Raw genomic sequence first — 12,270 nt, 5'->3', positions numbered from 1 at the left:
CCAGTCAACAGCGTAATGCTATGCTGTCAGGAACGCACTGTAGGAGTTTACACAAATACTAGCCGTGCAAGCAGGGTATTTTAAGCAACCGTGCTATCAGGGTAACCTCAGTGCAACCTCCTGCGGGAGTGGGAAAGTGGAGCTGGGGCGACCTCTGCTGGCACAAGGTAGTAGTTTACGTGCTAATAGACATACTGCATACGTATGGATCTGTATATATGTGTGTGTGTGTGTGTGTGTGTGTGTGTGTGTGTGTGTGTGTGCAATATATATTAACATGAATGTTTGCCAGTTCGATATCAATACATTAATTAATACAGGAACATTCATCTGTGATTCATAGAAAGATGGCTAGATACACTACGAGTGGCGGGTGTAGGGAGCAAGTATACACTTGCTAATTGAACACATCTTTCAAATTTCATTATTATTATTATTATTATTATTATTATTATTATTATTATTATTATTATTACGAAGATGATGATGAATAAGGCAATAGCAGAGGTCCAATGAGGTCCATCAGCCGATTGTCATCCTAAAATGATCCTAAAATTGGAAGCTGTAGGCATTCAGGGTAATGTAAGTAGATGGATTATGAACTGGTAGATGTACAGGAAACAGAGGGTGTCGATTAGAGGAGTCACTTCTAACTGGAGTGAGGTTGTTAGTGGAGTTCCACAGGGATCAGTACTAGGGCCTTTGCTGTTTCTAATCTATATTAATGATCTGGACTCTGGGATAGTTAGCAAACTTGTCAAATTTGCCGATGATACTAAAATAGTCGGCTCAGCAGATACAGTCTCGGCAGCACAGGCTATTCAGAGGGACTTAGATAATATTCAGTTGTGGGCCGACACCTGGCAGTTGAAAGTGCAAGGTATTACATGCAGGTAACAAAAATGTCCACTATAATTACACTATGGGAGGAATAGACCTGAAAGAAGTATCGCATGAGAAAGACCTAGGAGTCTACGTGGACTCTTCACTTTCTCCATCCAAACAATGTGAAGAAGCAATAAAAAAGGCAAACTCAATGCTAGGGTATATTGTCAAAAGTGTAGAATTGAGCACAAGGGCAGTGATGTTCAGACTGTACAATGCACTAGTTAGAGCTCATCTGGATACTGTGGACAGTTCTGGGCTCCACACTTCAAGAAGGATATCGCTGCTCTAGAGGCAGTTCAGAGGAGAGCAACCAGACTTATTCCAGGTCTGAAGGGAACGTCCTACTGAGAGACTGAGGGAACTGAACCTTTTCACCCTGGAACAGAGGAGACTATGTGGGGACTTGATCCAAGTCTTCAAAATCATGAAAGGCATCGACCACATCAAACCAGAGGAGCTTTTCCAGATCAGCAGGGACACATGCACCCGGGGACACAAATGGAAATTGGGCTTCAAGGCATTCAAGACGGAAAACAGGAGACACTTCTTCACACAGAGATGCGTCACAATCTGAACAAACTCCCCAGTTATTAATGGACACCAAACGAGCACAATGGGTTGAATGGCCTCCTCTCGATTGTAAACTTTCTTATGTTCCTATGTCATGCAAATCCAGATGTTGTGTTCATCTTGCAGAGAAATCAAAATGAAACCAGTCCAAAATTGACCACTTTGAAAGAGTTTTGATGCAGAGAAAAGGCATCCAGACGATTTGTCTCTTCTCTCACAGGGCCGTGTGTAGTTAGCAACTGTGGGTCCGGTGTGTGCTGTTGTGCATTGCAGCCCCATCGTCAGCTACTTACCAGAACCATCCTCTCCGGCCTGCTTGAGAAAACAACTGATACAAAGACTCCCAGGTGCTGGCCCCAGCACTTGCAGAGGTCCAGCTGTGCAGGTCTACCACAGCAGGGGGCCACCCTGTTCCTGGAGACCGGTTTTACAGGTCTCTCGTCCACATAGGAACTGTGTAGTGTTACATTTGCTCTGCTGTGTCCAAAACAGTGATTAGTGTGTGCAGTAACGCTATAGACATTTGTTTGTTTGGTTATAGATAGCAAGAGATATTAATTGACTACTAGTACTTTTTTTAATAACTGAAAGGGAATATGTTGAAACTGACACACAGAGCAGGACCAGACATACAGGGAGAGGGCAGAGATATCTTCCTAATAACATACATAGCCTACATACATACAAACAAACTCTGGCTCCCCATGCCTTTCGCTTTGCTGGTCCCCTGTAATAGCTGCTTATTATCACACCAGACAAGACCAGATCAGATCGGAGGGCTGCAGACGGGCTATAAATAACGCCGTGCTCGACCCGCTCGGCCTGTCCTAGTTTTCCACTCCCACGCTGCCGTGCTGTGGCTTCCTGCTCATTAGAGAGATGTTTCCACTGCGCTGTGGCTCGGGCTCTCTCGCTCTGCGGGCTGGGGAAGGTGGTGGGGGGGTTAAGGTAATTTGCATTCATTTTGTAGGCCCCATTCCTATTCCATGTTTTGGGTTTGTTTGTTTGGTTCATCAAGGCTGGTGAGGTCAATTGCGACAAACACTTACAGTCAGACCACATCAAGCACTAAGCTGCTGACTAGTAAATATAGCAATCCTTTTCTGGGGATCATGCCTGAGCTTTTGGGAATCAGATGATCCCACGTTTGTTGTGCAGCAAAGGACTAAGGCCTTTTCCGAACCCCAAGTGCATCTGTGTCCAGTTTATGATAGTACAATGTGAGCAAATCGATTCCCATTAACAAATCAAAGCACAATTAGATCAACTGGCCATATTTATCATTGTAAAACATTTATTTTAAAAAAGTGGGTGGAATATGAAGAGTAAGGACACTGAAATGCCAGCCAAGTATAAAAAGACAGCAAAGGTGTAGTGTGGGTGTCTGGATATGAATTACATTTATCTTCTAAAACATAAGTATTATATTAATTACATTTGGCTTCTAAAAAATAAATTAGCTTATACCTAGGACCTCCCCACATTATGTCTGCACTTATTACCTCTTTGAACTAGGATGTATGCTTTGTATTTTATATGAATGTATATAAAATCTGCATATCTTCTGCACTTTTGTATGTTTTAATTGTATTACGCTTAATTTAAAAATGTATTGTATTGAGCGCTCTTGTCTTGCTCGTGTAACCTGGATAAGAGCGTCTGCCAATAAATGAATAATGCTTATTAAGTTTTGTTGCTATTTGTGATTGTTCCTCTCTCCCTTTGATGCACCGTGCGCTTTGTTGCGTCAGAGAGGATGAAGGGGCTGCAGTACCCGCGGAGCTCCTGTAGGGGGGGGTGTTTTCTAACTTTGACTCCGAGGCGTGGAGGCCAGAATGGGGAAAAGCAACGAGGGGTGGCCGGCGAGGTTGTGTATTTCACAGGATGTGTGAGACAGAAGCATGTCCACTTCCATGCCAAGTGAATGCATCCTCTCGGTGCAATTGCGCTTAATTAAATTCGAACCCAAATACAAGGAATTGTATCGTCAAAAAACAAGAAAATGCACCTTTCCTTATTGATTATATATATATTACTAGTAAGTCATTTGTGCACACTAAAGAGGGAGTGAGGGTGGGGGGGAGGGGAGGTTGAAATATGTGAGAGAAGGAGAAAAACAGGACTCTACAAGCCAGCTACAGTGAATCTATACATTCACACCCCAAGAAAGATCTGGTGTTTCTAACCGCACATGCAAATCTGATATGTCCTGCTCCCTGTACATAAACTGTAGTAAGCATGGTGTCCTACTGAAGGAAATGACTCCCCCACACATGGAAGAGAGGGAATGAGTAGAGAGGGGGTTATGTTCTTGCATGCTGTGTGTTCTATTTGATTTTTATGGAGTTTGGATGCATTAAACGCTTAGCAATGCCATTTTTTCTGTTACACTTCACCTTTATTTGGAGAAAAAAAAGTTATTAACAAGGAAAGAAGCGATTTGGGTGTGTGTGTGTGGGGGGGGGGAGACAGGTTTTTCAAACCAATCTACCCCCTCTTTGTCTGGCATCTTTCTTTCTGACATGGTGGGGGTATGGTGGCTGCAATAGCTCGGGCCATTAACAGCCTTGTGTTGTCGTTCACTGCTGCCTCTCTCTGGGGCTTTGCCTTTGTTCCTGCAGGGTGGGGTGGGGGGAGAGTGCGAACGCTCCCTGTAGGCCCCTCATTGAGCCTTTGCCTGGGGAGGGGGGATGGTCGACGGTCTTTGCATTTCCCATTGTTCATTCCGAATCAGACATTTGCACACCCTCACCCCCACCCCCAGCTCCATGATCAGTTAGGATCTTTAAACTAATCAGCCTCTTTCAGTTTTTATTTTATAAGACGTTGTCCAACCCTTTCCATAGTCATAATCTTTAATCTTTAACTTAAATTAAAAGAAAGACTGTAATAATAATAATAATAATAATAATAATAATAATAATAATAATAATAATGATGATGAAAGGAAATGTGAGCCCAAATATTGCTCAGACGTTACTGTTTTGTCCCATTAAACTCACACAAGGACGTTTGTGAGCAATACATCTAGATTAAATACACAATGCCGGTACCCACAAAGGTTTGTTAAAGACTGACAACAGGACTGGGACTTTTATTATTATTATTATTATTATTATTATTATTATTATTATTATTATTATTATTATTATTATTATTATTATCGCTACCCCTACCCCTATAACAATGTATACATATATGTAGCTATATATTACAGTGAACCTCATTCAACCACATGTATAGTATGACTGTTCTTTGATAGAAACATCTGCAAAAAAAGACAAAACATTCAAGGTGACTTAATACAATCAGTACAAAATACTATTTTTAAAGCAGAGCAAAAGTGCAGTAATACAGTCAGACATATATACACACTTCTGCTTGGCCTTTGCATGTAATTGCACCCAAGTTTCTATGTGCTGTGTAGTAATTTTACTCTTTCAAGTGTGTTTTTGTGTATTTTTTATTTGTTTGAGCTCGGTACTTTGAGTTTGTGTGTCCGTGTGCTTAACTACATGCTAGTGTGTGTGTGTGTGTCTGGCCAATTTGGGAACTTGTAGCTTGTGTGATTCTGCTCACGTAGTGCATGTACACCAATCCAGCATAGCTGTGTGTGTGTTTGTGTGAGAGAGAGATCCTACACAAGTATATTTATTTGTATTTATGTGTGTCAGTCAGGGAGATCATTTCAAACAAATGGAGGGAGTCCCGTTCCCCTGGCAATTACACGAGAAAACCTACAATATTTTCCACTGCACAGTCTTCCAGCCACAGTGTGAGGGAGAGAGGAGGGATGCAGTGTGTGTGTGTGTGTGTGTGTGTGTGTGTGTGTGTGTGCATGCGTGTGAGAGAGACAGATGCTGAACACAATTCAGGTTCCCACAAAGCTTTGCTAACGGGCTAAAGTCTGACAACAGGACTGGGACTTTTATTATTATGATTATTATTATTATTATTATTATTATTATTATTATTATTATTATTATTATTATTATCAATATCCCTACCCCTATAACCATGTATACATATATTCAATCACATGTATAGTATGACCTTTCTTTGATAGCAACCTCATGGCTGCTCAGATCAGCGAGTTAAACAGGACAGGCAGCACAGTGCTCTGGAGAGGCATGAATTACAGACATGCTGGCAGGCGAGAGCAGAAGGCAAAGCACAGTTTATTTACATTGACACAAAGTGACTCCCCACCCCCTCTAAACCATTGTGTTACATATCGTACGTGGGGCAAGCTGGTGACAAGCTATTTAATCTATTCTGCCTATTATTTATGTGTTCGTTTGTTTTCTTATAGGCCTGCAAATCTGCACTTTCTGTGTAACGTTTTGCAGTTCTTTATAACTTTAAAAACAGTTTGATTTCAAACAATACATTATATATTTAATACTATGGTGGGGTAAATAAACCCCCGCATTATTTTCATATCACACATATATGTCCTTGTTACATATTGTATGAAGGGCAAGCATGTATGTTGCCTATTATTGATTTGTTTTCTTATAGGCCTACCACTTTCTCCATGCAACTTTTTGCAGTTTTTTTTTTTTTATAACTTTTTAAAAAGCATTTATACTTTGCAGTACAATGAAATACATATATATTATACTATGGTGGGGTAAATACAAATGATTTTAATATCACACGCATACAGGTGGAGGTTTAATGTCCCACTCGACCAGATACTTTGTAACCCTGATTGTCGCGGCTGCGCAGTGAAGTGATATGGGGGATGGGCATCTCCCGTAGACTCCCGCCATCTTTCGCTGCCTCGGTTTGAATATTCATGTAGTTGCGAGACACGCCCCTTAAATTAATTATTCATCCGCCTAGGCGTGCCGACTTCCCATAAAAAGGATCCATTTTGCCCCTCAGTCACAGCACATTGTCCGGGAGTCCTGAGAGCAGCAGCTGTGTTTCGATTGGGCTGAGAGACCACACAGGTACACGTTTATTTTTTTATTTTTTTTTATTGTTACCACCTTCATTGTGACTGTCGAAAGCATCCGCACTGAGCTGTGGTTCGGATGCGTCCTGTTTTTTTGTTCGTTTTTATTCGCTTTTGCATGAGGAGCCCAGGTTGTGTTTCTGTCGTTTCCGTCGGTTGTGGAAAGTAGTAAAAAAAAAAAAAAAAACGACCAAAAACAAAAAAGTGTAATGCTGCTAGCTTGTGACTGATTTGGGGTTGTATAGTTTAAGTTTGGTCCATTTATTGACGGGTTTAATCGCAGTTTGGACTGACGGGCCTTCAGCCTCGGCGTGGGGAAGCGAGGCGTGTTGTAACCCTTAAAATGGCCGCCAACATTTCGCCCCCCCCCGCCCCCCCAAAAAAATACCCAGTTTTTCCTTAGAACTTGTTCTTATCGTCGGGGAAAGGTGAAACTAGTTGGTATGATTTCTAAATGGATGTTTTGTAATGTAAATGTTAGTCTAAGAAGCCATTTAAATTTTGGCGCCATTCCGAACACTTGTATAACCGTCCAGCGCCGTGCAAACCTGCGGCGTCCTACACGTGTCGTGAAGTCCTTTGGGTTTGTACAATCTGCACACCCGCTACTCTTGTTGTATTGGCAGTAAATGTACAGTTCACTGCTTATTAGTCCTGTAGTAATGGGGTGGCGGTCTTTGTGGAAAGCTTAAGTGTCCTATTTGTGATGTTCTTTGGTGCCTTTCATCTTCTGTAAGTTAAGATCTTGCGAGTGCTATGTTTTTTAAAAGGTCTCTAAACCGGGCATTGCTCCCCAGTCCTTCACAGGGAGGAGGTTTATATTCAATTGGAGAATTTCGCGGTTTTCTCCAACTGGGGTGTCTTTAAAAATGGCCCCGCCACGTTGTCTAACTGGCGAGAAGGAGGCGGGAGAAAATGGCGCAGACTTTGAGTCGGATGTAGGCGATGCGCAATCTCCAGCGGGCCTGACCCTCAACCAAGGGGCATCGTCGGTCCGTACAGATGCTTGCATGTTACATGATTGTGTTTTATATAGTTGGAGCACATGCGAATTAAATTCAAAACTTTTTTTTTTTTTTTAATTCTTCCTTCTCAGAGAAATCATGTCTGATGAAGGGAAACTGTTCGTTGGAGGCCTGAACTTTGATACTGATGAACAATCGCTGGAATCCATCTTTGCCAAGTATGGTGCCATCTCAGAGGGTGAGTTTGTGCAGGATAAGTCTACTTGTACTGAAGTGTTTGGCCCAGTCTGAGCCCTGGTATTGGGGCATTACTTTTACTTTACTTGGTGGTTATCTTCAATTACTGTAAATTAAGTTTTTTTTATTTTTTCCCCAACTGAAACTTGATTGAATCTAGTTGGAACTAATTCTACCTTGTTCCTCTCCATTGCAGTGGTTGTGATCAAAGACCGTGAGACCCAGAGGTCAAGAGGGTTTGGCTTTGTGACGTTTGAGAACCCAGAAGATGCCAAAGATGCCATGATGGCAATGAATGGCAAGGTGAGGACTGAAGTAGTAGCCTATTAGCAAAATCCAGCAGGGTAGGAGGTCCCCCAAGAGCTGGGTTGATTTGCTGTATATGTACTTCAAGCAAACCAGGTCTTTTGCTGCGTGACTAAACTGCATCCTGTTTCTCCCACAGTCAATTGATGGCAGGAACATCCGTGTGGATGAAGCTGGGAAGTCATCCGGGGGAAGATCCGGCGGCGGTGGATACAGGGGAGGACCCTCCGGTGGACGTGGTGGGTTCAGAGGAGGCAGAGGAAGAGGTGGGTGTGGCAACGCGGCAAAAGTGTTCAGTCTTTTGCTTTTACGTCATACCCCCTTGAATTAGGCCGGCTTCGCTTTGCCCTGAGCTGGATTGAATGGCATATTGAACAATGTCTTTGCAGGTGGCGGAGGCTACGGTGGAGAGCGCAGCTATGGCGGTGGAGAGCGCAGCTATGGCGGTGGAGACCGAGGCTATGGCGGTGGGGACCGGGGGTATGGCGGAGGCCGCTTTGAGAACCGAAGTGGCGGTGGAGGTGGAGGTGGTGGATACTCCTCTGGTGGTGGATATTACAACAGAGATAGCAGGTGAGTCCCAGTTTCAGGAGGGCAACAGACTGCATGTGACATGTGTAATGTTTGAATTTGGCCATTTTGTGAGATTTAAATTTTGAAGCTGGCTGCATATACTGAATAAATCTCTGAAAGAAGACCTTTTCATGAGCTATTAACGTCTGTCACTTGTAGAGATTTGGCTAGTCCTATAATCTAAAAGTTTTGATCCAGGAACATTAAACTATTAATCAAATGTAAGGGGTGCAGGTTTCACCAGATGTACATTGTCCTGAAACCTCCTTGGTAAAACTGCAGGACTTGAAGACTATGAACAGGATGACCTTTGAACTGTAGGAGCTCTTGGAAGTGTCTGACTTATTTGAAACTATGCATTTTCCTTTCAGGGGTCAGGGAGGTTACAGTGACCGTTCCGGAGGCTCCTACAGGGATGGGTATGACAGCTATGGTATGTATGAATAGTAATGGTGATCTCTATTGGATGTACTTATTTAGATCTGTAGGTGTCCTTCAGAAGTCCGACCACTCTGGTTGCAGTGCTATAGCCAATGCACTGAAATTGCCCCTACGTCTGTAGCAGATCTTCTGAGCCACATGTATAAGCCAGGATTCTTGGATCATCTCTTAACTGACTAATTTAAGCGGCAGAGGGAATGGATCCTTCCAATCCAGTTTTGTGAAGTGCAAGGAGACTCTTCAAGCTGTTCTTAAAAGGTGTAGCCACCCGTTCTGATTTGCATTCTGATCTCAAACCTTCAATTAGGCTATGATTTTGTGAATTCAAACCCAATCCTGTCCTCTCCTGTGTGCGAAACCTGCCTTAAATCTCGATCCACAGTAAGACCATAGTGTTCACCCTTAGGAAGCCCCAGTATATGTATCCTGATGCTTTTGTTAAATTGTTTTGGGGGTAAACTTGGGGAGACTATTTTTTTTGATCAATTTTCCGTATGCTTCAGTGCCTTTACACCTGTGCCTACTTCTTGTCCTCAGCTGCACACGAGTAAAAAAAACTTCCTGGTTCAAGATCATCCCTTCGCTGGCTGTATTTAAAAAGATGCACTCTTCGAAGAATCTTTTTGATATTTTTTTGTTCTATTTTTTTTTTTTTTTCCTAGTGTCTTGTCATTTAATGTGATCTGTTTCTGATATTGACCTTGTTATACACAGCCTGACATCTTTGAAACGAAACCCCCATGTTTGTTTTTATATATTAAACTTATTCCACAAGCTAACTGGCTTAAAGTATTAAACCATTTGTACAAAACCTTCCTGTTTGAGGAAGAATCCTAAAGCTTACTTCTAGCATTTTGATTGCTTTAAAAGTTTCAAAAGCTGTGCCTAAAACCAGTCTATGGACACCTTTTTAGTAATGCATTCCTGCAAGACTAGTGTGGCAGGAATGCATTCTGTGGACAATTCAGATTTCAATATGATTTTTTGTACCTCTACATTTAAGATCCTCCACCCCCCTTTTTTTTTTTTTTTAAAGTGAAACTCACTGCTCATGTGATCGTCCGACTTTTAATCTTCAACACTGTTCCTGTTCAACGCAGCCTGATCGCTTCTAGAAATAAGCAAATGTAATCGTTCATGTTTTGCTCCTGGCTGCTCTTTTTTTAAAAAAAGAAAAAAAATTGTATGGGGAGTTTAAGCTCTTCTTGCAAAACTTAAACCAGTTGATCTATAGATTTGGAAAAAAAGCAGTTTGTTTTAATTTAGAAGCTGTGAAATGTGTTAAGGCTTTTTGTGCCTTAAGTTGTGTAACGCATTCCTTTAGTGTAGCAAGGTAGGAATGCACCCATTCCTGGCAAACCACCTTGATATGGCTAAAGATCTGTAAATATTCAAGCGCTAAAGAGCTACTTGCTTTCAGACTGCATAACTTGGACAACCGTGAATTGGCCACTTTGTCATGGCCCGACCCAATTGCTTAATACAGTCTGTCGGAGGTATTTTGCTCTTTGCAACATTTGCTTTCTGAATCTTCTCTGCTGTTATGGACTCGATTATGATCAGACTTCAAACTGTTACCTAACCAATGCTGGAAAGAAATGTGCTTTCTGTTCTCTGTACAAAAAAAAAAAAAAACACTGAAGACACTTATTTTGTAAATTCTGGCTTCATGAAGCCCATTAAACGAAAAGTTGGAAAAAGCTCTGATTTCTTGTGCCTCCAAGGAACCCACCACACCTGTACAAACCCAGCTGAAAAGAAGGTTTTTGAACATCATTGTCTAGTTTCAGGGGAGTGGGGATGTATTTTAAGGGATGGTAGATTTAATTTGGGAACATTAGTTGAGTTTGTGGGGTGTCTTAGGATAAATTGGGTTGTCTAATGGAACATTTAGGTAGAAATGGGCATCTTTGACTTATTGCACTACTTTATCTAACTTCCACTGCTGTGCAGTCTAAACTGTTAGAGCAGAGTATGGTTTTATGATCATAATGCAGGGTCGACAAAGTGTTAGTCAGAAGTTGCTTTTGTCTGTGATCAGCTGGCAATGGTTCCATTGTAATGCCTCATTACGTTCAAGAATTCTGCTCAAGTTCGGAAAATCAACCAAAGTCCTTGGAGAACGAAGCGTTGTGCCTACCGACTTGTGAATCCTCTGAGATGAAAGCTGCTCTCTTGGCTAGTTCAAATGTGGAGATAGGCCTGTAATTCGAGGTAACTCCTTTTGCTCTCCTGTTCGCATCCTTCCAACAGAGTTCTCATTTTTCTTTTCTAGCCCAATCTAAGTCTCAATGCAATTTGTCCCACTGCTAAGATGTCTAACTGAATTAGTCAAGGCTCAGACTTTAAGTTCAGTATTAAACTGCATGATAAAATGTCAGGCTATAATTCAGAATCCTGTTTAGCTAGGCCCCTGATCTGTAATGAAGCATCACTGCTCAGATTCATTTCCAACTGGCTTGAATCTACAGAATGGAAAATGTCCAAACTATACCTGTCCTTATTCTCCTGACTTTTAGCAGATTTTCCTTTAAGTCCAGTCTCCTGCAATTAATGTTTTAAGATTTTTTTTTTTTTTTTTTTGGGTCCTGAACATGAAATGGGTTCTGCTTTCTGCATCTTGGAAACTGACTAGGATATTGTGCATTTGGACAAGCATCACAAAGTTCATGTACATGCATTGCAGTTCAGTATTGCACATGTTAAATTTCCCAGAGCTTAAAATTGACTTTTTCCCCCTTACATTAGAGCTGCATTTTGACAAGTGTGAGCACTGCATGTCAGTCATGCTGATTTGATCAGTTTTAAACTGGGATGTCTGACAAGACCTTTTGATTTAAAAAAAAAAAAAAAAATGCAGCTTCAAAAGATTAGTTTTGCATGTCCTGGGAAGGATATGCAGTCCCAAGATTATGCAATGAATCCACTTTTTTATAAGTTTTTCACTCTCTTGACAGCAATGCATGCTCAAAAGCTACTTTGGAAGAGATTTGTAAACATTGTTTTGTATAGAAAAATTATGCCCTACTATGTAATATGTAATGTGTTTAATTTGTTTTGTTTAGGCTGAAAACCTAACCCCTGTATTGGATTCAATGTAAAAGACAAACCCTGAAAGACTCCTTGGGATGGAAATGCCACCGCTCTATTGGTTAGTATTGTAATATCCTAAATGTGGGTATCCCCGCAACTGACATTCTTAGTATTTATATATTTTGGGGTATTGATGCTGAATGGAACAATAGAAAATGCATATGGTTGTGTTTTGGAATGATCCATTTATGATGTATTGATGTATTTTGCAAGATAGTGTAAATTTGCTTCACT

The 12,270-nt window shown here is 41.4% G+C and overlaps 1 protein-coding gene across 3 annotated transcripts; it reads left to right on the top strand.

Moving 5' to 3' along the window:
• Nucleotides 1-6,318: 6,318 nt before the first annotated feature.
• Nucleotides 6,319-10,643, top strand: LOC136717771 (cold-inducible RNA-binding protein B). 3 transcript variants are annotated; one of them, XM_066695272.1, is made up of 7 exons: nt 6,319-6,416; nt 7,518-7,624; nt 7,820-7,926; nt 8,069-8,168; nt 8,319-8,502; nt 8,874-8,935; nt 9,481-10,643. In XM_066695272.1, exons 2-7 carry the CDS (start codon nt 7,525-7,527, stop codon nt 9,492-9,494), a joined length of 567 nt encoding a protein of 188 aa, XP_066551369.1. In that variant the 5' UTR covers nt 6,319-6,416; nt 7,518-7,524; the 3' UTR covers nt 9,495-10,643. The 3 variants fall into 3 exon arrangements, with proteins under 3 accessions (XP_066551369.1, XP_066551368.1, XP_066551370.1); XM_066695271.1 differs by having other exon boundaries at nt 8,069-8,195; XM_066695273.1 differs by lacking the exons at nt 8,874-8,935; nt 9,481-10,643 and having other exon boundaries at nt 8,319-8,506.
• The last annotated feature ends 1,627 nt before the right edge of the window (nt 10,644-12,270 follow it).

This window comes from Amia ocellicauda, chromosome 22, assembly GCF_036373705.1.
Source record: "Amia ocellicauda isolate fAmiCal2 chromosome 22, fAmiCal2.hap1, whole genome shotgun sequence".
Classification (NCBI taxonomy): domain Eukaryota; kingdom Metazoa; phylum Chordata; class Actinopteri; order Amiiformes; family Amiidae; genus Amia; species Amia ocellicauda.
Note: the sequence above shows the minus strand (reverse complement) of the source record. Positions and strands in the feature narration are given on the sequence as shown.